Here is a 27,575-nt window from a genome sequence, read left to right as displayed (position 1 = left end):
GCTGAGGAGGAGGCTGTGTGCATCCAGTGCTGGAGATCGGGACAGGGCACTGGAGGAGCTGACCGCTCAGTGCAGGACATTCTACTGGGGGACATTGGTGCTGGGACTGTGCAGACTGTGTGCCCTGTGGAGGAGATCCAGCAGCCTGCAGGATATTACTAGGAGCTCTGTGGGATAAGTAGATCGGAGATCTATCTCTGGGATCCCTGGGAGCAGGTGAGCCTGGCCACTGCCTATAACTCTGTATTCTCACTTCAGCTCTATACATATAGTTGTCTTCTGTGTCCATACTATTGTATTGATGTCTTGATACAATTGTGTACATATTTACAGTTTTGACTTGTATTGATAGAAACTTGTAACATTAGTATCTCTCTATTGTTTGTTGTATTGTTGTTGTTGTGTATCCTGGCTGTGCTGATGCTGCTATATAGGCTAAGGCACTGTGCACACAAATAACTGTGTGTCTTTGGTGTAGAGTTTTATGCTATTGTTATAGTCGTTGAAGTGTAGAGTTTTATGCTATTGTTATAGTCGTTGCACCCAAGTTCTAACATCTATATAATTTGCGCCTTGTGGTGCGGAAGGTTTGGCACCCTCTACAATGGTGTGTCTGTATTGTGCCGCACACTTGTGTGGAGTTGTGCACTGTGTTGGGGGCTGGGATTTCTTGCTGACTAGCAGAAGTCTGGACAGTATAAAGAGGAGGGGAGAGGTTTGTATATAGTGTAAAGGGGGGGAGGGGATTAGGGCATGGAGTGGGGGAGGCTTGCACGTGTGTGTATAAGGGGGGGTTGTGTGTATCGGTGAGATCTGACCCATAACTGAGGATAGTTTACCTATTGTGGCCTGGCAGAGTGGCACTGTAATCCTGCCAGTTGCGGGGAGACTATTTGCCTCGGGGGCTTTAATAATTCCTCCCAACAAGCTCCAACCTGACTCTTTCATCTGCCTCCTAATACCTCTAGTACACTGGCAGGGTTGCGCCTTGTTATGGCGGAGAAGAGGCTGATGAGAGATTGGCATTGTGAAGAACTCCTCCAGTTCCATCAGTCTGATGCTGGCGGTGGACTTGGATGAGGGGGAGCTGATGTGGATACAGGACACTGACTAGCGCAGGCTTCGGGCCTCTTCTTGTTAAGCCAGCAGCTGGGGGCATTGGCGCTGCTGGTAATCTGATTTCAATGACATATCATGTAACTCATTTTCCAGATGGGATGACTGCATTGGTGAATTATCATCAAATTACACTGGCCGGCCATCGCTCTGGCTTGTGTTACTGGTCAATAGAGCTGCTTGTGTCAGGCAGATTGTTCCCCGTCCATTAGATTACCTCATGCATGGAAGTAGGGCCACCTGGTGCAGCAATTTCTCATCCGCCGGTATACTATATCCTCAGATTAATCTGTCATTTTCTGTGGATATCTATAGACAGGGGGTTAACTGTTTTTCCATATACGCTTCCATATGCCGTATCCTCCGCGCCTGTCCGTATAGATCACAGTGGGGATGTAGATGGGAAGCGACTTGCTGCCAGCTCAGGCCTCATATTCATAGTAATGCAGAGGTGGCGATGTGGAACTGGTATTAGGGTGATTATACGGTTACTACGGCCTCAAACTATTTCTCACTCTACTCGTATGCTGGCAAGCATGAGCCTTCTTGTCCAAGAGCTCCCTGGAAGCGTCATGCAATTACATTTGACCTTTTTAAGTCTTAAGTGGAATTAGGCTTTAAAGGGGTTGTCCAGCAAAAATCTTTTTCTTTCAAATCAACTGGTTTCAAAAAGTTATAGATTTGTAGGTCACTTCTATTTAAAAATCTCAAGTCTTCTAGTACTTATCAGCTGCTGTATGTCCTGCAGGAAGTAGGGTTTTCTTTTCAGTCTGACCCAGTGCTCTCTGCTGACACCTCTGTCCATGTCAGGAACTGTCCAGAGCAGTAGCAAATTCCCATAGAAAACCTCTCCTGCTCTGGACACTTCCTGTTATAGACAGAGGTGGCAGCAGAAAAGAAAACACTACTTCCTGCAGGACACACAGTAGCTGATAAGTATGGGAAGTCTTGAAATCTCTTTTAAATAGAAGTAAATTATAAATCTATGTAACTTTCTGAAACCAGTTGATTTGAAAGAAAACAATTTTCACTGGATAACCCCTTTAAGAAAAACCCACCTTTTCAGATCACCACTCTGAGAAATATAGGGAAAAAAATTGGTGATTTATACCATGCTTAGATTTTATGGTCTTTTGGGTAGACCATGTAGGTGGGGTCCAACTGTTGTGGCCCACTCCAGTCCTGAGAGCTAGAGATCCTTGTCCCTGTTCTCAGCAGAGAGGTGGTTGTTATTGAAGGTGAAAATTTTAATTTTAGAATGGAAATTTTTGTGATTTTGAATAATTTCATGCCTGCTCCTGTACAGTGAGTGGCCCCGAGCTAAGCTTTGTTGCTGTATTCATTACCGCTTCCATTCACAGCATTGGGTACTATGCACCTGGCCCAGCTGCTCAGCTACTGTGCCGGAGCAGGGACGCCTACTTTTGACAGCTGTCCCTGCACCTGTACTTTGAGTGGACAGTTGAAGTGCAGCTGAGGCACCTCTGAATCAGGATTTGAATCTAGAAGTCAGGACCTAAGACTACTAAAGTCTGCCTTTGCTACAAGGGTGCAGTGAATTGTTCTCTGTTATCATCCACATCAGATGACATTTACTGTTGTTTTCTTCAATGGGACACCTGACCGAACGTTTTTCCATAGAAGAGATTGCAAATAAAATGTCTTTATCGGATCCGTTCATTCATAGAAGTGCCCACTGACGTCTCGCTCTGCATTAGTAGCTAGGATATATGATGCTACAGATCAATGGGTGGAAGACTCCCATATTGATCTGGAGCCTTAACCTTGCTTTACGGCAGGAAGTATGAATCTATACTGCATATGGAGACTTGGCATTTGAGATTGAATTTATAATGTTTATGTAATAGCATGGCACACTCGCGCAGCTCCAGGAAGCTGAGATATGGGGAGCTGTTTGGTGGGGGTTATCATGCAGGACTATAGCCACTGGTGAATAACAGCAGCTCTGATGCTATTGGGCTGGTAAAATGAGATTATGAGAGTATACAGCAGGGATGGGGAACCTTCGGCCCTCCAGCTGTTGCAAAACTACAATTCCCATCATGCCTGGACAGCCAAAGCGAAGCTTTGGCTGTCCAGGCATGATGGGAATTGTAGTTTTGAAACAGCTGGAGGGCCAAAGGTTCCCCATCCGTGATATACAGAATGGGGGAGCTATTAGCAGCCAGTCTGGCCTATGGACATCCTCTGGCTGCCCTATACAGGATCCATGACTACTACTGCTTGAGTGTTAGTTTATTTCACTATGGTCAGTATCTACGTCTATAACTAAGCTTTCCTTTTCCCTCTATACTGTGCTGAATATCGGCCATGGATCATGTTATTGTAGATGCATTGGACCCTCCCCACATTATCCCCTTCATGTCACAGACTGACACTGGCACTTCCACAGCAGCTGTAGGATATGGTGACCCAGACAAACAGCTCCTTGTATCTCAGCTTCCTGGGCCCGAGTACATTGTCATTGCATTATCTAACCTTTCACTAAGATCCGATGAGAGGAGCAAGGAGATTATAGTTATTGATGACGTGAGTATTGGTTATCAATACACATACTGGTCCCTAATCCTTATATGTGGGGATAAGACCCTAAACGACTTTACAGATATGACAGAGCTTAAAGGGGTTATAACAATCTGTTTTCTATGTTTCCTCATCAGGCTACAGGAAAACCTACTGCATCACTTCATCCGCTGCCTCCATTGCTGTACTATGGCCAACTGCTTAGGAAACAGGAAGGGGAACAAATATTCATTAGGGAGTCCGACATTGAATAATGAGTAATTAGAAGCGGAAACTCTGTTTTTTATCAGAGTTTCCCTTTAAGGGCACTTTAATACCGACTGCCTAATGCAGTGTGAAAGTTACCTAATGCTGACAGATCTAGAAAAGGAAGTTTTTTGTCATTTAAAGGGATTTTTTCATTCTAGGGTTTGCTGAAATGTTTCTAATCTTTTGAGGCCTGATAGCCAGGACCTCTATTAATTCTTGGTATTTCCTATACAATTATGCTTTTGGTCAGCCATAGTGCTAGAAGAAGGGGGAGAGTAGTCCTATTCACTTAAAGAGCGCCATGGTGTTGGTCAGGGTTGGGGAACCTTCGGCCCTCCAGCTGTAGCAAAACTACAACTCCCATCAGGCCTGGACAGCCTTTGGCTTTCAACATGTGTAACAGGAGTGGGGGCAGAAGACCGCTGCTATCTACAATGGGCTGCCCAGACAATCTAGAGCCCCCCGGCTCTCACCCACTTGCTACCGATGGGTGTAATATCACCAGCAGCGAACAAGGAGCAGGTGAGCCCTGCAGGATTTATCAAACATGGTGTAGAACTAGCTCAGTTGCCCCTAGCAACCAATCAGATTCCACCTTTCATTTTCCAAGGAATCTGCGAAGGATGAAAGGTGGAATCTGATTGGTTGCTAGGGGCAACTAAGCCAGTTCTACTTTACACCAGTTTGATAAATCTCCCCCATAGGGCTTTGTGATCACTCGGTGGTTCACTATACACCAGTGCCCCCCAACCTTCAACTCTCCAACTGGTATAAACAACTACTACCACCATCATCATGGCCTGATAGCTGTAGGCTTTTAGGGCATGATGGGAGATAATAGGAATTGCTACAGGTTAGGGAACCTCAGGCTGTTGCATAACTACAATTTTAAAGCATGCTTTGGCTGTCCGGACATGATGGTAACTGTAGTTTTGCATCAGCTGGGGGGCTCCAGGTACCCTTCCCTGTCCTAGCCCATAACTAGAGCAATCTAACTTTCTATTGGCCCGAATAGAAGAACTTTTATAGATCTTAATAGAAAACTACCTAAAATGTTAGGGCTCATTGGCAAACATTAATATTCATATGGAAGTCTTTACATTAAGGCCTCGGGGTCTCCAGAGGGGTCATGGTGCTGCGCAGTGCTGGATGATGCATTGGATGACATATGGGCTGTGATGACATGGGGGGGGTGGGGGGGGGGGGCATCCGTCACCTGCCGGCTGTATTGTCCCTCTTGCGGGGTTGACGTTACTCTTGCAGCCCTTGTGTCAGATTCCTTACTGCCGTGAGATGTGCACTTATAGAGGATGTTGGTTACTGCCTGCAGTGGGGGGCTCACAGCTGGTGGGTTTCCTGGCACTTACAGCTGACCGCCTTGCTTGCTTCCTGCTGTGCTGGGGGGGGCCTTATATTCAGCTTGGCCTGCAATTTACCAATTAATAGGGGAGGGGACTGTGCATTGTTAAGTGACATTGGGTGGAGATGACTACACCAAGTGATCAGGTGGAAATCCTGTAATATCAGACGACATATGCATAATTGTCTGGCACGCCTGCTCTGGATGTGTATTAACAGCAGTTTGGTTCACAAAACAGCACAAAGTCTGGAGTTGGAAATTTAAAGGACTTCTGCTTCCCGCTGCATCCACTTCTGGCTTTGGCCCAAAAACTGTAGTGGTGATCCCAGTCTAAACGTATTCACAGAACAGATAGAAAGTGCTATCGAGACTTAGGGCCCTATTCCACCGGACGATTATTGTTCAGATTATTGTTAAATCGTTCGAATCTAAACGCTAATCATTTGTTTGAATAGCAGTTAACGACTTACGACCAAACGAGAAATTGTTGATTGTTTAATAAGACCTGGACCTATTTTTATCGTTGCTCGTTCGCAAATCATTCACATTGAATTAGAAGTTGTTCGCAGTAGTCACGAACGCAATAGCGACGACAAGACGACCGCAAGAACGATCATAAGTAACGATTATCTTTCCATGTAAATGGGCGAACAATTTCAGGTCTTTTGTAATAGCGGTCGTTTGGATCGTTTATCATTAACGATTATACGAACGATAACCGTCCGGTGGAATAGGGCCGACCTGTACACACATTTTGGTTTTGTTTGTTCACGTCAGAGGTGCCCTCCGCCTCCCTTTTTTTTTTTTTTCCTTAAAGGGGTTATCCAGCGAAAATCTTTCTCTTTTAAATCAACTGTTTTTAGAAAGGTGTACCGATTTTGTAATTTACTTCTACTTAAAAATCTCAAGTCTTCCCATACTTATCAGCTGCTGTATGTCCTGCGGGAAATGTTTTCTTTTCAGTCTGACACAGTAATACAGTAATATTTAGCAGAATCTGAGAAGCGAAGGCCACGTTCACACTTGTGTTTTGGTTTCTAATGGACATGACATATACCCAGATGAGTTGAATGATGAGACCAGTGGTGACCAGTGGAGCCTCCATTGCAAATGTGCACATAGTTGAACTGTAAAGTGACAATCATTATAGCTGTACAAGAACGGCCGCCAAGTAGATATCCTCACCTTATGCTGCGTTTAAACGGAACGATAATTCGCCCGATCGTACGATTAACGATTTCAAAGTAACGATTTTTAAAAAATAACAATTAGCGTTTAGACTGAATGATATATCGTACGGAAAATTTGATTTGCGATCGCTTAAGCCTATCTCGCACATAGGAGAAATCGGTGAACGACTGTTTACATGGAACGATCTGCGAATTTTTTACGAACAACGATTTTAAAACGTTTTAAGATCAAAATGAACGATTTCTCGCTCGTCACTTGATTGTTCATGTGTTTACCTGTCAGATGAGCGCTCGCTTTCTCCTCGTTCCCTGCCGATGGCTACGTATTATATATCGTCAACGTTAGGGCCATAATAATCTAGGAGATTATTGGTGAATAGTCTGATAATGTAATTGGTCAGTGTAATAGGGTCAGCGATCATCTGATCAACGCTCATTCGTTGGCAGGTCACATGCTCTTGGTTTTTTTTTAGACTGCACAATTTGCAGTTGCATACAGAAGAAAACAAGCACTGATCAGCGTACTCGCCCCCCACTTGCAAATCCTTTACACGGCACAACTAATCAAGCGGCCGGGCTGCACAAACAATCTCTGTATTGTTCGTGTAGCCTTTGGCAGAACATTACCTGTTTACACAGGGAGCTGTGTGGTCAGTAAATAATTTATAGGGCTGCTCAAAAGATATGGTGGGTGCTCCTAGGCGCATCGCTGATATTTTTACACAGACCGATTATCGTTTCTAGCGATACTTGTTGCCTATACTCGTCCTTTTTGACATGACTGAAAATCACTGTTTGTCGGCCGTACATCACCCCCTGTAATAGGGCACCGACAGTCCTATGTAAAAAGCTCACCACTCCCGTTTTGTTTTTGTTTTTTTTTTGTCCAAAAGAATAGGAGCCGTCGTTTCCAAAGCTTACGTCCAAGCACTGTAATGAAAGTCTTTATCTCGCATCTTCCCAATCGTCAGGTATAATGGGAAACCACACCCTAGGAGCTTATTGCTGTAGTGGAATAATGGCAGGTATTGTCTGTATGGGGTTTTGGAACAATGTTTATTGTAAGTGGTGATAATGTTTAATTGGTCTGATAGTCATCTCCATACACAGATCCTTTCAGACCTCTTGTTTACCCATAAGACACTTTGCGCCGTCCTCTCCCTCTTCTCCTGGAGCCGGCTCCGGTGTTTACTCTACAGGGTGAAATCCTGGATTAATTCTATGGGAGAGTCCGTCACGAATAAACTCCATCAACGAGTGATAACCCAGGTGCTGAGTGAAAACGTCGCCCTTGGCGGTACACCCTCTTCCTGTTCGGTTGTAGCACGCTGTTTTTTTTTTTTTTTGCAGATTTGGGATAAGGATCATATAATATATGGATGGTTTATGAGTCTGTAATACTGGAAAAACCAGACCTGTTGATTTTTAATGTAACGTATTGTCACTTGGACAAAGCTGAATTTGTCGTTGAGCTCATTGGCGTTCCATTGTAATATTGTGATGGGTTGAGCCAAATGTCATTGCTGAACCTATACTGGGGGTTTGTAAAATTTGGGGCTATTGTCTTGTATAGGGGTGTAATTTCCCTCCTGGTGACCTTTCTTCACAGCCTTCTGGAATTGAGGAAGGTCCTGTCTGTTGGATGATTCACACCCTTAGATCTCAGTGCTTGCACATACACAAAGTCTATAGGGTTCTTGTTAGTCTATTGTTGGTGTTGAACAGACATCGGTTCCCTGCTGGCCAATGAGGTTAGACACAAAGCTGCAACTTTTTATTAAAGTGGTTGCCTAGGATTAGAAAAGAGACTCCCACTCTTTTCACCACATTTTCTAGAAGATTTGTAATTTACTTCTATTTAAAAATCTCAAGTCTTCCCATACTTTTCAGCTTCTGTATGCCTTGCAGGGAATGTTGTTGTTTTCTTTTCCAGTCTGATACCGTGCTCTCTGCTGCCATCTCTGAGCAGGAGAGGTTTTCTATAGGAATTTGCTACCGCTCTGGACAGTTGGCAGATGGCAGCAGAGAGCACTGTGCCAGACTGGAAAAAATACACCACTTCCTGCAGGACATACAGCAGCTGATAAGTACTAGAAGACTGAAGTTTTTAAATAGAAGTAAATTACGAATCTATATAACTTTCTGAAACCTGTTGATTTGAAAAAAAAAAATTTTTTTCGCTGGACAACCCCTTAAATACTAAAAAGTTTCTATAGGCTTCTTTTAAAATCGCCAGAAATGTTGGTGTTTTTTTTCAAACATTTTATAACTCCAGAAAAGAATACTGTGTGAAGGAAGCCTAAGGGATTATCTTTAGGATTTTATCACCATTGACCACAGTGAAACCTGAGCCTTGTGAAGTCGGTGCCTCTGGTCATTTCAGAAGAAGTGATTTGGGCTTGGTGGGATATCTTGTGGTTACATCAATCATATTCTCATTACAAACCGGTTTTGTGACATTGGCCCTAAGTGGGCTCTACAAGTAACAGATAGCTGTCCGTCTGAATGTTCATAAAGAAATGCAATCTGTTGTGCTCTGTAGGACTGAAGGGGTAAGATTTCTCCTTGAGGAGAGAGTCGTAAAGGAGATCTATAGGCCATTTATACTCTGGGAATTCTGTAAATCCGCTCCAGGAGTCTTAAAGGGGTCCTTTGGCGTAAATCTATTTCTTTCAAATAGAAGTAAATTACAAATCTATATAACTTTATATTTTAAAATCTCAAGTTTTCCAGTACTTATCAGCTTCTGTATGCCAGGCAGGAAGTGGTGTATTCTTTCCAGTCTGACACAGTACTCTCTGCTGCCACCTCTGTCCATGTCAGGAACTGTCCAGAGCAGGAGAGGTTTTGTATGTGGATTTGCTACTGCTTTGGACAGTTCCTGACATGGACAGAGATGTTAGCAGAGAGCACTGTGTCAGACTGGAAAGAATGCACTACTTCCTGCCTTGCATACAGCAGCTGATAAGTACTGGTAGACTTGTGATTTTGAAATGGAAGTAATTTACAAATCTATATAACTTTCTGAAACCAGTTGATTTGAAAGAAAAAGATTTTCGCCGAAGTATCCCTTTAAGGTCCTCGTACACTTTAGTCATTTGTCAGTATACAATGCATGGGGTTCCCCGATAGTCCTCCAACAGATTGTCAGTTGAAAATCATAACCCGGCCTCTTTGTTTCCAGAGAGATAAGCAGCAGTCAGAGCTCTCTTGCTGCGGCTAAGGGTCTATTTACACAGATTATCTGACAGATTATCTACCAAAGATTTGAAGCCAAAGCCAGGAATGGATTTGAAAAGCAGAGAAATCTCAAGCTTTCCTTTATGACCTGATCTCTGTTTATAGTCTGTTTCTGGCTTTGGCTTCAATTCTTTGACAGATAATCTGTCAGATAATCTTTCTGTGTAAATGGACCCTTAGCCCTCCCCATAGCGAATGCAGGATTGCTCGGGTCTGCTGAACATTCCTGTGTATGGGGAGGACGGGACCAGAGGGGAGAGGTAACTGGCCGCTGATTGATCGTTCTGCTGTCAGTTATTGAAGGTGTGTATCCAGCTTTAGAACATGACTGGGGATATATACAAAGCCTCTCCATCTGGGGACAGCTGTTTTGGGTTTGTTGCCCCTCATCAGTACAGAGCTGGTTGGCTGCTGAGACGTCTATACTTTTGGGACCAAAGGATTATTATTAGAGATGAGCGAACCTTGAGCATGCTTGAGTCCATCCGAACCCAAACTTTCGGCATTTGATTAGCGGTGGCTGCTGAAGTTGGATAAAGCCCTAAAGCTATGTGGAAATCATGGATATAGTCATTGGCTGTATCCATGTTTTCCAGACAACCTTAGAGCTTTATCCAAGTTCAGCAGCCCCAGCTAATCAAATACCGAACGTTCGGGTTCGGATCGACTCTAACCCGAACCCGGTTCGCTCATCTCAAATTACTATTTCTTGTTAAGGAGAACATCATAAAAACATGTGGAGGCTTATAGGTAATTCATGCTCCACTGAGAATTCTGGGAAGAAGGATATGCAAAGCGGCTCTCTGATGCTACCTCTAAAAGGGGACATCACACAGCTGCTTTGCATATCCTTGTTATCTGTAAGCAGCCACTTCAGGCTTGGGGAAACTCCAGGGATTTTCACTGTGATTAATAAAAGGAAATTCCAGAAACGTCCACCCCAATGTTCTATGTTATATATCCCCACATGTGACAATCTTAGAATCAAATAACGGGGTCAGCTTTTTTTTTTTTTTTCCTTTTAGCCCAGATTGCTAGAGTTGCAGGCACGTTCCAGTATTACATGCCCAAACCACTGTACAGCCAGTCACAGTACTGGGCATTATATAAGCTGTCCTCAGACTGGATGTCACAATGTGTAATGGTCCACTAGGACAGGGGTGGGGTATCTGCGGCCCTCCAGCTGTTGCGAAACTACCATTGCCATCATGCCTGGACAGCTGAAGCTTTGGCTGTCCAGGAATGATGGGAATTGGAGGGCTGAAGGTTCCCCACTCCTGGTCTAAGAGATGAGGGCTTTCTCTTATCCCGATGGCAGTAGGGGATTTAGGGCCGGACCAACGGGATTCCACCACTGGCCATACATTTTAGATGGCTGTTGGCTTACATTATCTGCCCATACATCATGGACAACCAGCTCAGCCAAATGTGCCTGTATTCTGAACTGGGTGAAGGGGGAAAAAAGCTGCTGCATACTACCTCTGCTAGTAGCTTATGTCTCTGAGAACAAAGGGATCGGGATTGTTGAAATTCAACATGTCCGACTAATCTCTCCCCCAACGCCTAGCCATTGGACAGCTGGGGGAGCCCCAAATATGAAACTGTCAGAGGACTAGGTAGATTGGTATACTATTTTGCGGGAAAAAATTCTGTATCCCTGATTTGGGAGTCCAGTGGGCGGTCCTACATGGTCACTAACAGCCCATTAGACTCTTAAGTCCAGAACAATGAGGGTTTTTAATGACTCGTTCCACTGATAGTTTTCAATCCATTCAGCTCTTCCTGTTCCATAACACCTGCAGATTGAACTGCATTTTCTGTATGACAGGTTCCCTTATGTATATACATTTACACTGCGTCCATGTTTGGCGCATCATGGCATGTACACCAAATGGATCCATAGGCCTTTATTCACCCAACAGAGGGTAAATGAATTTGGCCAGTATACATTGGTATACCTTTTGATTTTTTTTCTTCTTCACATTGACTCCTATGGCCGTCATAGGCTTCTGTTTGCTTATACATTGGGAAATCATTTTGATCTATAGCTGCAAACACAATGTGAATGCACCTTAAGGGTAAGGTAACTTTTTTTTTTTTTTTTTTTTTATTACTGGAGGACAGTAAGTATCAGTAAGCTGCCTCCTATCCATTGCTATCTAGAAGACCCAGAGCCGTGTCTTGTTACATAAGATCTCACGTCTTATATAAAAGAGAACCTACTTTGTGATGTGTTTGGTTTTTTTTCTTTTTCTTTTTTTACATTTTCCTCCCCTAATAAGCTATTTTATATAATCTGATACTGACAGAACCAGCGAGGATAACAGAAATAAAGAGGTCTGATCCGCCGCCGGGCGTCACTGGGGGCCTCTAAGTGCCACTTGTCCTCCGCTACCTGGGATCATACCCACCGCACGCTGAGATTTTTGCTCAGAATATACAATGTGTTAGGTTTCTTCGTCAGGGTTGATGTTGGCTCCAAGCGTATAGTAACATTTCTGTTTAACCCAGCTCGCTGTCTATGAATATTTTATACGAGTGGATTATTGGTACGGAAGCGATTATGGCGGCAGACATTTAAAGGGACATATTACTCCCTTTTATGACTAATGTTTATTGTATCCATTGAAATAGGCCGTAAAAAAAATATTAGTTTTTCTTTTTATGAGGTAAACAGAGTCCTCTGCGCCTGTCAGAGATGAGCTGGGTATTAGTTTGTTTTTTTAATATATTCTTCAGTCAATGTAGAGTATATTCCTATGACCGCTGATGTACAGAACGTCACGTTTATAAGATCTGACTTATTGTCAGTGAATAGAATCCTTTATTCTTCACCTGTGTCACTCAGCTCCAAGCTCCTGGATTGTTGCCATTGCTCAGAGCCTGGAGGCCGGAGGGAGCTGCTGCTGCTGTGTTTCCCTGGCAGGGGATTACCTACAAAGGTGGAGGCAGAACACAGCAACAAGCCCATAGATACAGAAGCGTTAAAAGCGTGATAGCTCCTTTATGTGGCTATAGATAAACTTACTAAAGGGAGCACTGAGATTTTTTTTATACATGAAGTTGTCAGTCTGTTTTTTTTGTTTGTTTGTTTTTTAAATCAACTGGTGGCAAAAAGTTCCAAAGATTTGTAATTTACTTCTCATAAAAAAAATAAAAAAAACCTCAAGTCTTCCAGTATTTATCAGCTGCTGTATGTCCTGCAGGAAGTGGTGTATTATCTCCAGTCTGGAAAGGTTTTCTTTGGGGATTTGCTGCTGCTCTGGATAGTTCCTGACATGGACAGAGGTGGCAGCAGAGAGCACTGTGTCAGATTTGAGAGGATATACAGCAGCTGATAAGTACCGGAAGACTTGAATTTTTTTTTTTTTAATGGAAGTAAACACACAAAATTTGAGTTATATATTAGGCCACTCTCACTGGGAATGGGTCTGCTTTTGTTATACTAACCCTTAGTTAGGTAGCACTATTCATAATGTATCAGTAGCTATGCGCCACAGTAGCCATAATCCATATAGGCTGCCTATATCAATAATCATCTACTTGTGGGACTACAAGGCCAAGCACGTCCTAGTAGCCTGTGACCAGCAGCACTCCGCAAGTCTCGGATTCTGTGTTTTCAGGAAGCGCTCCTGTTATCGTTGCCCCCTGCCCCCCTATGTTTGGGTCATAACAGAGGAAGGGAAGATGGGAGCTGTGTTTCTTACAGAAGGAAGTGTCTTTCTCCAGCCTCCTTACTCCGATCCCAGGAAGTGTATCCTGTTTAAACTCCCACCCTCGTCCCTTTCTGCCGCTCCATCCTCCTCCACAGTTTTGGCAGATTTTATTTCCCTTGATTTTTTTTTTTTTTGTACAGTATATTGAGTCATTCCGTTAACTCTTTCCTGCCGCTGCGGAGATTTGCATCTGCAACTTTTATAGTCGTCTTTAACCTTGCCAAGACTGGGTAATGGCGCGAGTCGCTTTGTAATTTAATACAGGTATGTCATGGAATAATCCACACCAGGCAGCTGCCGTACATCGGGCATGCTTCATTATAAAACCGAAGGGTGGGTAATTCAGCGTATCATTGTGTATGGTGGGCAAGCATGGCATCATAATCCACTTACCACACATGGTAAGCTCCTTTTCTTCTCTTTGCGGCGGAATCAATTGTAGTAATGACCTGAATGTTAATGTTATGTATACAGAAGTGTGTTGGGGGGGGGAAATGTGTACGTGTGCAGATCCTTCAAAGTGGATTAAGCTGCTTTCCAGTGACTAATTCACTTTTCCAGTCCGTGCCAAGCTTGTGGTCTTGCATTCACTCCCACCAAGTTCAGAGCTCGGCTACTTTGGGGTGTGGAGTAACCTCTCATGGCGTCTGAATATTTATAGGAATGTAGACTTTAGATGAGCACAACGCGAGCATACTCAAGTCCGATCATTCGGGACTTGATGGATGAAGAAGTTGGGTGCAGCCGTCAGGAGTCCAGGAAAACATGGATACAGCCATAGGTATTCAAATGCCGAACGATTGAATTTTGAGCATGCTCGAGTTGCAATCAACTCTATGACCATTGCAATGGAAAGTTGGACGTTGCGATGTCCATCAAGGTCAACAAGTCCTCAAACTTACTATGATAGAGACCAAGTATGGATGGTCATAGATGTGTTGCCATTTAACCATCCGGAATTAACTTCTATAGTAACGTAACAAAAGTTGTCATCACTTTAAAGGGGTTATCCAGTGCTACAAAAACATGGCCACTTTCTTCCAGAGACAGCACCACTCTTGTCTCCAGCTTGAGCAGGGTTTTGCTGCTCAGTTCCATTGAAGTAAATGGAGCTTAATTGCAAACCGCACCTGAGCTGGAGACAAGAGTCGTGTTGTCTCTGAAAGAAAGTGGCCATGGTTTTGTAGCACTGGATAACCCCTTTAATGCTGCCTGAGCCAAGAGTCATTGAGGTGGTCCTTGACACCTTCTACCTGCCCAAGAACCTTGATTGACAAACCGCCTACTATCTATGCGCAACAGCTGCTGCTTTTAACATTGGGGGTGAATGCAATAGTGCAGGAGTGCAGTCTACCGGAGCTAGGAGACCTTGACTGTCCAGTAGCCTCCATATACCTTAAATTGTCATAAATCCATCAAAATAGACATCTTGAATATTTCAATGGATCAAAGTCAGCAGTTTGTGCTAAGTTGGATGAGCACACAATGGTGAAATGACTAGGTAGCTGACTCTCCGTCTATAAGGAGGGTAATTATGGTCGGGATATGCTGCTTTGTCTTCTTTGAAGTTCATACTGCGCTAGATCCGTCCATTGAGGTCATATGCCAGATGTGTCAGGATATTTATGGCAAATTGGGTAAATTTATATCCACTATCATTACAGTGTCTTAAATGCTATTAGGAAAACCCGTCGGTTGAACCCCTAGCTATCATAGAGTCCAGTGGATTTGACTTTGTAAGACCACTGCTTCACTTATTGCAGCGGGGCTGGTGGATAGGTTACTTGGTTATGTGTCAATCACATAGCTGTGAATGGTGTTATGTTCCTGTAACCTCTCTATTCCAAAGGAACGTCCTGGGACCACCATTGGTAGATAACTCTTATCAACCATGCATAGATCGGATTAGTGGTTGTCTGTTCATCTGCATTTTATTCCTCATACACACACTGCTCACTTGACATGTTTGTTAAGTGTATATGGCTCAGACTGAAGGCCTTCTAGTAGGAGGGGTGGTCATTGATGATCGGTGCCCTGAATGGTATATCTTATCCATTAGGGTCATGAATGAATGGACACAGCCATAAACGAGTGGCTGTCGCTTATATTTTTGTTTAGTAGTAGACCCTTTTGTTTGATCCTGGACAATCCCTTTAACCATTCAGTAAGCAGGGGCGGATTATACAGTTTAGTTTGTGCTTGCAGCACTTAATAAATGACTGACTTTTTTTTTTTATCCATGAATATGTATTGCCGTGTTAACATCCTTTGGGGGATGAGAAGAGGGATGAGTCATTGTATCACTAGCTCGGCTTCTCTCCAGGGAACAAAGGATCAGGAATATTAAAGTCTAACAAGCCTGGTCCTAGTTGCCACTGACAACAGATGGAGAAAGAGTTGAGCACCCCCCATATACATTAGTCGGCAGGATCTTACATGGTGGTCAATTTAGTGATTGTTCTATGGAACAGACGTGTTCTTTATAATAGAGGTATAGTGATAAGCTGTGGAGTTGGCTACCAATTGTCACTTTAAAGTCATTGGTGCAATGCAAATTTCTTTTTTCTACCCCTTGACCCTGATCGATAGATCTCTCTGTTTGGGTATAGGAAGAGATCTATTGATTAATGGAGGTGGGATGGGGAGAAGCCTCTGGGGACCCTTCCCATGGCTTTTGGCTCAGGCAGCATTAAAAGGGTTATCCAGCGCTACAAAAACATGGTCCCTTTTTCCCCCTCTCTTGTCTCCAGATTGGTTGCGGTTTGGAACTCAGTTCCATTGAAGTAAATGGAGCTTAATTGCAAACCACACCTGAACTGTAGACAAGAGAGGGGGGAAAAGTGGCCATGTTTTTGTAGCGCTGAATAACCCCTTTAAAGTGATGACTGGTTCACAATAAAGTGAGGAGCCATTAGTGATCTAGGCCGGGTTTTGTACAAGCATAATATGTCGGTAATCCAAGCCCAACGGCCAGTCTAATGTCTTGAGTTGACCGTATTATAGGGATTAAGGGACTTGCAGCTGTAATACAGAGGCAACAGTTCGCCCATTATGCTTGCGTAAATCTGGCCTCATAGAGGGGAGAGAAGATTTGATTGGTTTAGATCACCAAAATCATCCACTTTCTGAACTCGTTGATGTTGATCATGTCGGAGAAGGGCCCCTTGGGTGACTTAGAGATGCAATATGTAACCTTGGGGTCCCTTATCAGTAAAGTCTCTGCATTCAGTACTATAACGGATGCTGGGCCTGGGGTTTTCGGTATAACTTATGTTTTCTTGGATACAGCTGTCTGGAATAAATCTTAAGGTGATCTGCTCTGGAGGTGAATTACCATCATTTAGGGAGGAGATCTGGAAGGATTTAAGCAAATGTTTGGGTCGTATGAAGCCGTACCTTTTTAAGCTATATAAAATAACATGGCTGAACCTTGGCTGAACTCGATAGACTCTATTATGAAGAGGTAATAGTGTGACCCTTTAGTGCTCCCTAACGCCTGCTCGTTTTTTTTTTCCGTAGACTCCCAGACTGAGAGTCGGAGGACCGGACGTGGTGATGATTCCGCAGTGGTTGTGTATTTTGGCCCTTTTAATAAGCGTCGAAGTCAAAGCATGGAATCAGATGCCACGCAAGACGGTGCGATATTCAGGTGAGACTGCCTATTAATATTAACGTCCTGTGCCAAATTTTCCTGAAGAGTGCCAACAGACAAAGGGAAGCCTGCTGAGGCGGGTTACATGGCTTCTTCTCCATCATCCCTTCTGGGTCAGGCTGATGTCACCTGTTTTTGTGCAGTTCATGTTCCTTAGGGAGGTGATGTCATGGTGTAATTATACCTCCAATACCCCCGTGTGACATGGCAGCTGGAGTCACATGACCTATAGGCGACGAGAAGCGTGTAGGGAAGATGCTGTACTATATATGCCTTTGATAACCGTCATTTGCATCTTTTAGGCTTCACTGAAAATCGTCAGGCCTGGCATGGTGGCATCTCCCATTACTTAACACTGATGCTGGATGAAGCTCGGGGTGCGCTGTATGTAGGGGCACGGGAGATCATATTTTCTCTAGACCTTAATAACATTGGCAGAGAGCTGAGGCCACCGGTAGGTTATATGTACACCTTTCATATATGGAACCAATATGATCATATTTGAACTATAAGGTAATTTATAGATGACATGTGTCTTTCCCCTGCTAGATTATATGGGAAGCCCCAAGTGAAAGGAAGCTGGAGTGTGTCAATAAAGGAAAGAGCAATCAGGTAAAGATAAAAGTATGCTAATCCCAGTCCTCCTTAAAGGGATCCCATCACTAATAAAAATGAAATCTACCCAATTCATGCTATAGAGCAGAAGGAACTGAGCGGAATAATACATAGTATTATGGGAAAGATTTTAGTGTAATTAGTCATTTAATAATAGAAATCTCTGCTCCTTTTGGGATTAGGAGTCCAGTGGGCGGTTCTACTTAGCGATTGGCAGCTATCTCTGTCAGTTATTGAATGAGCCCGCCCAATAGATTCCTAAAACCAGAATGAGCAGAGATTTAAATCTAGAAGGTATAGGTTATATATAATTCTTTCCCCATAAAACTATATATCAATCTGCCCTGGTCCTCTTGCTCTATATGAAGGTGTTTTCATGGTGTAAGTTTCCCTTTAAGGTGAACACTTTCCCTCTTACATTGCACTGTCACTTTTTTGCAGACCGAGTGCTTCAATTATATCCGCATCCTTGAGAAATATAATGAAACTCATCTTCTGACCTGCGGGACCTACGCCTTCCAGCCCAAGTGTGCTTATATAGTGAGTAATGAACCTCCTGTACTCGAGCAGCTCTCTACAATAAGCGTCTTTGTCCTGTGAGCGATATATAGGATTTATACTGTCAGGTACATGACACCTTACAGTAAACTTCTGCAAACAATGGTCCAAGTATGAAGATGTAAAAAGACTACGACAATACCATAAAGTTAAAGCGAATGTCTCATGGGTTTTATTTTAGTTTCCTTTATTAGATGTCTGTATGTGAGTATTTTTTTTTTTTAATTCTATTTTGTAGCGTTTATTTATTTAGTTTAAATTTTATTTTAAAAATATTTTTTTATTTAATAAAAAGTATTTTAATTTTTTATTTATCTAATAAAAACAACCATCATGCACCATGTCTGTTGGCTAAAACTCTTGTCCAGGCTTCTTTGACTTGGTATCTATACACAATGAGAGATAACAATGCCCCTGAATGTACTCAGGATGCCCGTGAGTCAGCAAAACCACAGCGAGGATGCTCTTCAAAGATATTGATTCTTGCTAAAACGCTATGCCGGATGGCTTGTCGCATAGTGCTGTGACATCTACACAGACCTGCGCTGTCTTCTCTAGTTGTCCTACCGCTTTAGGCATCTAAATCTGACAGAGCAGCCCCTTTTAAAAAGGTTTTTCAGAAAAACATGGCCACTTTCTTCCAGAAACAGCACCACTCTTGTCTCTAGTTTGGGTGGGGTTTTGCAATGAAGCGCCATTCTCTTTAATGAAACAGAGTTGCGGAGCCTGCACCCAAACTAGAGACAAGAGTGGTGCTATTTCTAGAAGCAAGTGGCCATGTTTTTCTAAGCCTGGATAACCCCTTTAAGGATTCATCCGTTGTGTAACGGTTTAACGTTCCTGGAAAAACCCTTGCTTGGATACTCAGACATACACTCTGGCTTTAAGCCAATATCCTTGTGGTATTGTTTTATTGTTATTTTAAGTGATTTATTCCATCTAGAGAATGTGTATGCTCAGTGCCAGGCTGCTGCATGACTAGCTGTGCTCTCCCCCTCCCCAGGAGCTGTCAACCTTCACTCTGGATAGTGTCAACATAGAAGATGGGAGAGGAAAATGTCCCTATGATCCATCTACAGGCCACACTGGGCTGGTTGTAGGTAAGATCATGACTTTTGTTGCTAGGGTGAACTGTAGACTATAGTCCAGGGGGAGCTGGTAATGGAGTGAGTGTGTGTATATATATATATATATATATATATATATATATATTATAGTAAGTGTATGTTTGTATTTCAGATGGGATTTTGTTCTCTGCCACATTATTCAACTTCCTGGGTACAGAGCCGGTGATCCAACGCAGTATGGGGCAGCATAGCAGTATAAAGACAGAATATCTAGCAACATGGCTGAATGGTAAGAGAAGACAGTCATCTCTATGTCTTCTGGTCTATAGCACCATTGTATTATGTCATCTTGTATTATATCACTACTAATCTCCTGTACATCTTCTATCTGCTTCTAGAGGCCAAGTTTGTTGGCGCGGCTCATATGCCGGAAAGTGTGGATAGTAAGATAGGCGATGACGACAAGATCTATTTCTTCTTCACCGAGCGTGCCCTGGAATATGATTGCTATAGTGAGCAGGTGGTGTCCCGGGTGGCCCGCGTCTGTAAAGTAGGTGACATTTACTGCACATTTCTTTTAGTTTTTGCTACATCTGACACTAAGTTTTGTCCCCGATCGCCTCTTTATTACCATATGCACTTACTTTTTATATTCCTGGAATATTTTTCTGCCCTTTGCAACTATAAAACCAACCCCCCCATGAAATCATTGCAAACCTTCTGCAATGGAAATTAGATTAAAGGCTAATTCCATCCAGTGTCCAAATGCAGCGGCTGTGATTTCCCCTCCCCCATAGACAAATGGAAGTGGAGAGATCCATTAGCAGTGACCTGAATCGCCCCTAGTGCTGTATGATACCTGGAGGCGGAGTTGTTCCGTTGGATGCTAGCAATATAGAATATTTATTTTAAAGTCTTTTTTTTTTTTTTTTTTTTTGCCCTTGTAGCCTATTTGTCCTTGTTTCTCACTGCTTTCTGTTTTGCAGGGAGATTTAGGAGGGGCTCGCACCTTACAGAGGAAGTGGACCAGTTTCTTGAAGGCCCGGCTAGTGTGCTCCATCCCAGAGCTTCAACTTCACTTTAACCTGTTACAGTCTGTGTTTACCCTGCGGACTGACCAATGGAGGTCTACACAGTTCTACGCCGTCTTCCAGGCACGATGGTGAGACCTTCATTGATATTGTGTCGTCATGGAGTGGGGGAGGGCAAGACTATATCGATTGATGTGAATGCAGATCAGGGATGGGGAATCTGGGGGCCTCCAGCTGTTGCAAAACTACAATTTCCATCATGCCTGGCTTTGGTTGTCCGGGTATGATAAGAATTAGTTTTGCAATGGCTGGAGCACTGCAGGTTTCCTATCCCTGATGTGGGATCTTAGAGACTCTGTCAGTAGGTTTCTGCTGTCCTATCTTAGGGGTAGCATAAACTAGGGACAAAGAAGCTGAACAGAATGATGTATCACTTACTTTGTTCTGTGCAGCTGATCCAGAGATATCCGCCTGAATAACATGGGCAATAAATTAATCCTCTCCATTATGTAGAAAACCGAAAAAAATTGCACAATTATTTAGAAGTATAACAAAGTCCTTTATTTACATTTACAAAAATTGATAAAAACTAGGGAATTTCATGGGAAAAGACACAGATAACACAAGGCCAGAGGGGGAGAAAGATCTCAGTGTGGTAAATATAAAATTAGAAATTATAAGTGCTGCAATATTATGTATACCAATTGCAAAACTACCATCTAGTGGTCACTGAAATTATAGCAATGACAAGTGTTTAACCTGCAATGCAGTGACAGCATAGATGTAGTGTAATATGATATAGTATAATGGAGGAGAGACTGTTTGTAACCCCTCAGCGGCCAGCCAGGTAATGAATAGAGCACCACAAGTAAGGCCCTACAGATTCCAATTCCTATGCGACCACACAAGTGAAAAACAAACCAACACTGAGATCTTACCCCACCAGCCCGATGCACGTTTCGTTCACTTCATCAGGAGCTCCTGATGTAAATAAAGGACTTTGTTATACTTCTAAATAATTGTGCAATTTTTTTTGGTTTTCTATATGGTTTTGTTGCACTGTATGTTTAGGCAGGACTTTCTTTTGGGTTGTCTCTCCATTATGTGCATAAGCCCAGTAGTCCTGGATATTCTTTAGCAGCAGCCGGGGGAGGGGTGTGGCAAGAATCCTATTCTCCTGCATATTAGAAGAACAGCTGAACAAAATGATGGAAGTAATACATAAATCTGCTCAGCATTTCTGTCACTAGATTCCCTTAAAGTACATCCACAATTTTTATATTGTGTTTGATAAATTATCATGACTCGAGGCATAATTTTCCTTTTATCTATTACTAATGGGTTATTTTTAGTGTAGCCTAAGACATGAATACTTACATTTATTACCCCACACCCATCATAGATCCACACATGATATATAACCGAGAGTATTGTTACAACATAGATCATTAGCCATGTATAGAGTGACCTACATTTTAGATGTCTCGTTTTATCCATCTAGCTCCTTAGGGACACCTGATACCGCAGATGGAGCAGAGCTGAATGTGTAATTTCACCGTCTTGCGCAGTCATTTATACATAGTTATTGCTGAGCTATGTTGCCCATACAGACTGAACAAGCTCTTCCTCCTGACTCCCTCACATACATGGCTGGGATGTTTTTTTTTCTTTTCTGGTGGTTAGAGAGGATCAGCTAGTCTATACTGGGACAAAGGGTTAGGGTGTCTTGAAATCCTAAGTGTTTAATTCTTCCCCAATATCTTCCATCAGTCTCATATACATGATATGATAAGTAGAGATGAGCGTAACTCGAGCATGATTGTGGTGATAATTCAGCATTTGATTACCAGTGTCTGAAGAAGGTGAATAGGGATGGTCCGAACTGAGTTCGGTTCGGGTTCGTACGAACCCGAACCCTCTGTAATGATTCCCGCTGTCTGCCCGCTCTGTGAAGCGGGCGGATACAGCGGGTGGACCGCCTGGAAAACTGGGATACAGCCATAGCCATAGGCTGTTTTCCAGGCGTTCCTCCCGCTGTATCCGCCCGCTCCACGGAGCGGGCAGACAGCGGGAATCTGCTGCCGAGCGTTCGGGTTCATACGAACCCGAACCTCAGCAGGTTCGGACCATCCCTAAAGGTGAACACAGCCCTAGAGAGTCTGGGAAAACATGGATACAGTATATTTTCCAGGCGGCCTCAGGGCTTCATGCAACTTCTTCAGCCACCAGTAATCAAATCCTGAACAATTGCACTTGAGCATGCTCGAATTGCGCTCATCTCTAATGGCTCAATCTGCGGTTTAATTAACTTTAATCTAATGTGCATGGGCCATGTAATGTGTGCAGTGGGTAAAGATTGCGTCATATTGCCTACATGGAAACTAATAAGCGTGGATGAGTTTACCCTGCAGAACATAAGTTACCGTGACCCAAAAGTTGCCAGAAATACAAGAAATTTAGATTTCTTGCATCTGTCAGGACATGGTCACAGCAACTTACATGGCTGCAGTGCAAGTGGGAAAACCCTGTACTCCTTGCCCATTACGCATGTTGTGCAGCCAAAGTTACCTGTAACCCCAGTCTAATAGAACATCACTCTGTTAAGGCTTAAAGGGGGCATAGAACTTTAATTGGAACCTATCATTACTTTCATGCTGCCTGAACCATGAGTAATAGTCTCTGGTGATGAATAATGGTCCCTGGTGGCTTCTCCTTTCTCCATCGGACTTGATAGCTCCATTTGGGTATAGAGAGAGATCTATCAGGCTGGTTGGGCGGGGAGAGGTTGCAGGGACTGTACTGATGTCTTGAGGTTTAGGCAGCATGAAAGTGATGACAGGTTCCCTTTTAAGAACAGATAAAAAATAAAGCAACCACGATTAGGCATAAAAACAAAGAAAAACTAACCACCATCTTGTCTCCTAGGGGTGATGTTACAGTCTCTGCGGTCTGCCAGTACGCCATTCAGGACATTCAGAAGGTCTTTGATGGACATTACAAGGAATACCGAGAACAAGCCCAGAAATGGGGCCGCTACTCTGACTCTGTGCCCAGTCCACGACCTGGATCTGTAAGTTTAGAGCAGTAGAAGTAATACAAAGTGTGTACAGCAATCCACTAACCTTACATGAACTGCGCATAGAGGCTGCACAGGCAAATGCTGCTTATCCCTTGAGACAAAGCCAGGAAAAGATTGCTTAAGCGAAAAGGACTATTTCTGGTGACTTAACTATTCAGCACGAAACGCCATTGCATAATTTATTCCACCCTCTGATTGTGAGGCACGGCCTTCTGCCGTAGGTAGCCTGTTACCTGGGTATCATAGTAGGTACCCATGACTCCATATACAAGTGACATTTGTAGATGGCTGGCAGACAACTATGTTATGGCCTAGATATATTCTGATGGAAAAAATAAGTTTATGCCGGTGGTGACATCAGCAGCCACTGTGAATAGGATGTCCTTCCCTGATACAGAGTTATTGTTTATAACCTGCGTATAGTCTAAGATTAATTATTTATGTTGCAGGTTTTCTATTTTCTAAATGAAATGTCTTTTGTTCTAGTGTATCACTAATTTCCACCGGCATCACGGAATGAACAGCTCGATGGACCTCCCTGATAACACACTCAACTTTGCCAAGAAGCACCCGCTCATGGATGACTCTGTTCAGCCTGTGCAAGGCCGCCCTCTGCTGGTCAGGAAGGGAGTCAACTTCACAACTCTGGCAGTGCACAGGACTACAGGACTGAATGGGGATTTGTATGACGTGCTCTTCATTGGAACAGGTCCGTGTCTTCGTGATTATGTCGCAGCTGTGAAAAAAATTTACTTTTCTTCAATGGCTTAATTTTGTTTGAATTATTATTTTTTTTTAAATAGGAAATGGATGGGTGAACAAAGCCGTCCGTGTTGCTTCTACTGTCCATTTAATCGAGGAGCTTCAGATGTTTGATAAGCCCTATCCAGTCCACAGCTTGGTCCTGTCTTCTCGAAAGGTAAAGAAAATGTTGTTTTTTTATGGCTTTTCTCCAACACCTACGTTTTTAATTGTTAAAAAAATATATATATTTTATTTTTTTTCCCTTTTCAGTCTAATCTCTTTGCTGGCTCTCCTTCTGGGCTAGTACGACTTCCCATGGCAGACTGCAGTAAATATCGCTCCTGTGCCGATTGTATTCTGGCCCGGGATCCCTTCTGCGCATGGAATTTGAGCAGCAGCCGCTGTGTGGACTCCAATTCACAGGATGAGTGAGTAGTCATATAAAGGGAATAATAGTCAGACTGTTGGGGCGATATATATGTTAACAAAATACAACAATCACTGAACTCAGGGAGAACAGTGAAAAATTCCAATGGTGTACTCATTTTCGAGTCTCCATTGATTGTCCCATACAAAATTTGAATATGCAAAAAAGGGGTCCGTGGAGCCTCAGTTACGAGTCTCAAAACATGGAATAGCCAGATATCCCTCTCTCCAGAGAAGGAAGCCCATTGCCAAGGGGTGCCTCCTAGTGGGGAGAGCACCAAACCACCCTGATACGTAGTCCCTCAGGTCCTCACTCTGTTACGAGCTTTGGGACCTAAATGGGGAAACACCAGGGTGGCCCCTGTAAGTCAAAGTCTAACTCTGTGGCGAGTATAACGACATAAGACAAGGGTTACCAAGGCTAGGCATCCATCCACAGACTGCAGTTTCGGGGTATTTGCCCCTCGTCAGTGTGGAGCAGGATTCTGGCTACTGGGGTGGTTTGGTGTTCTCCCCACTAGGAGGCACCCCTTGGCAATGGGCTTCCTTCTCTGTAGAGAGAGGGATATCTGGCTATTCCTGTGTTTTGAGACTCGTAACTGAGGCTCCACGGACCCCTTTTTTGCATATGCGATATATATGTTGTTATATTGCTGACTACAAATGAATCTCGAGCACCAAACCCAATGGCTAAGAAAGTTAGATATAGCCCAAGGGAGTCCTTGAGTTTGAGTTTTGTTTTGGGCAAACCTATTGTGACATGAACGTCTCATGCTAAAACTTCCCTATGTTCTTTGCAGGGATGCACTGCTTCAAGACATTGAAAACTTTGATACATCAATGTGTGAGGTCCAGTATATGAAATTATGTAAGTTCTCATCTTCTATTAGATCAGTAAATGTGTGATACATCGGAGGATGCACAATCATGTACTCATGTTATTCATTTGTTATCTTTCAGCAAAGCCCTCCTCGAGAAATCTCACCGTGGCCATCGGGACAAATGTGGTTCTCCCTTGTGAGCTGACCTCCAACCTGGCTCAGCCCATATGGAAGTTCAATGGTCAGGATCTGAGACCGGATGATAATGACTCTGTGCTGTATGATATCACTCTACAGGCCCTGGTCATCCTTGGAGTTAGCGTTCACCATTCTGGGACATACAGTTGCTTCTCGGTTGAACAGGGGGCTCAGTTTCCTTCGAAGCATTACCAGCTAAACGTGGTGGCGTCCCCGTCCCTGACTCTGGAATCTTCTGCTCCTATGGATGGCTTAGGTTTGGTGTGGATGATGGTTATAGCCCTTGGAGCCGTGTGTTTGGCCCTATTTCTGGCTGTAGTCTATCTGCGAAGGAAGCTACAAGACGAGATGGAGAAAGGTTCAAAGTCCCTGGAGAATACTCTTGTATACCCCATCCAGTTACCGTCACAACCCAAAATTGCAAAGTGCCTGCCTAGTGCAGACTCTGATGAGAAACTATGGGATCCTTCTTCTTATTACTATTCTGATGGATCACTTAAGATAGTCCCAGGTCATGCACTGTGCCAGAACAGCACTGGTTCCTCCTCTCCATCTGGTAATGGCATCCCTGGCCAACCCCTACCTTCACCACCTCTTCACTCCCCCAACCATATGCTGCTCTCAGGTGTCCGAGGCTCCAGCAGTAATGGGTATATACGGCTAACGCTAGGTGGGGGAATCAATGAGGAGCGCCCCCCGCTCGGGGACCTAAATGAAGAACTGAGGTGGAAATTGAAGCAGAGGCAAGCTTTGCCGGACTCCAACCCTGAGGAATCGTCTGTCTGACATCCCGCGTTGCCACCTGCACAGTTTGCACTGTTTTATCGTTTTCCTACTTTTTATGTTGAACTACCTCAGGGACTGGAGATTCGGGGGAAGGATGTGGCCAAAACTTTATTCCTCTCTCCCCGCCCCGATGTCTCCACTGCAGATGTATGGAAGCCAGGAGAAGACCTAAGCGATTCTCTCATTGTCCCGGCGTTCTAGCTCACATTTCCCTCTCCCCCAATTTCTGTGACTTTGTGTAACTTCAGTATTGGTAAAACTTTCTTGTAAGATTTGATGCACTCCTGGGTGATGTTGGATCCAGAGTGTGGCGGCGGAGGAACCAGTCGCCTCCTATTCCTGAAATCTTTGGCCAGAAAGAGCAATAATAGATAGAAAGACGTGGCAACCTGTTTACTCCTCCTGTCGATCACGGTGCAGGGATCAATCCTTAACCACTTAGTTGCCAGTCTTGCAGGTTTACCGGTGTATGGCAATAAAATCACTACTGTTTTCTATAGCATTTTTACACTAAAAGTTTACAGTGCTTTATAGCCGACCTCTGTGTAACACGACCAGTCCTTTGCAGAGTGTGAATTGCCTGTTAGAGCGGAGGAACCCCGCCAGCTGTTGTCTGACTACACCACCACCCAATTCTTATTAGATCTTGCTGGCTCTTGTAGTTCCACCGTAGATGGATGGCTTTGTGTTGGCCATAAAGGAGCCTGTGCGTATGGGAAATCTAAAGAAAGTCAACTCCAACATATCCAATTTGTACTAGACGTCAGACGCTTTCTAGCCCCACCCCACCCCCCCTTTAAAAAAAAAAAAAAAAAAAAAAAAGTGCCCCAACCTTGCCTATTTAACCCCTTCCTCCCCACATGGGTCACATGCAGAATGACTGCTTCGATCACGTAATAGTGATGCAGCCCAGCCTGGTTGCTGAGTGTTCGTGTAAATGACTTTGTTTTTAGATGCATGAATATGAATGTGAGGATGTATTAAGTTATATGCTCTATTTTACATCATCGTTCTGGAAGCTGGGACAATCCTTCTAGAAATTTAGATTTTTTTATTTTTTAATTTTTTTTTTTGGCTTTAACTCTTAAAGTGTCCATAGCGTTCCATAAGCCCAGCCTTTCAATCATTCCTCTGAGAACATTTCAGAAATCCATACACAAGGCCAGTACTTGTGTGGGTTCAG

General features: G+C 43.5%; 1 protein-coding gene across 1 annotated transcript; it reads left to right on the top strand.

The window, feature by feature from the left end:
* On the top strand, positions 1 to 27,198 carry SEMA4C (semaphorin 4C). Its single transcript, XM_069943628.1, has 15 exons — positions 1 to 216; positions 16,935 to 17,064; positions 17,370 to 17,521; positions 17,617 to 17,679; positions 18,124 to 18,222; positions 19,244 to 19,340; positions 19,480 to 19,596; positions 19,706 to 19,857; positions 20,294 to 20,469; positions 23,264 to 23,408; positions 23,904 to 24,126; positions 24,221 to 24,336; positions 24,432 to 24,589; positions 25,388 to 25,455; positions 25,548 to 27,198. Exons 2-15 carry the CDS (start codon positions 16,971 to 16,973, stop codon positions 26,390 to 26,392), a joined length of 2,505 nt encoding a protein of 834 aa, XP_069799729.1. The 5' UTR covers positions 1 to 216; positions 16,935 to 16,970; the 3' UTR covers positions 26,393 to 27,198.
* Positions 27,199 to 27,575: the final 377 nt, after the last annotated feature.

This window comes from Dendropsophus ebraccatus, chromosome 1 (genome assembly GCF_027789765.1).
Source record: "Dendropsophus ebraccatus isolate aDenEbr1 chromosome 1, aDenEbr1.pat, whole genome shotgun sequence".
NCBI lineage: Eukaryota > Metazoa > Chordata > Amphibia > Anura > Hylidae > Dendropsophus > Dendropsophus ebraccatus.
Note: the sequence above shows the minus strand (reverse complement) of the source record. Positions and strands in the feature narration are given on the sequence as shown.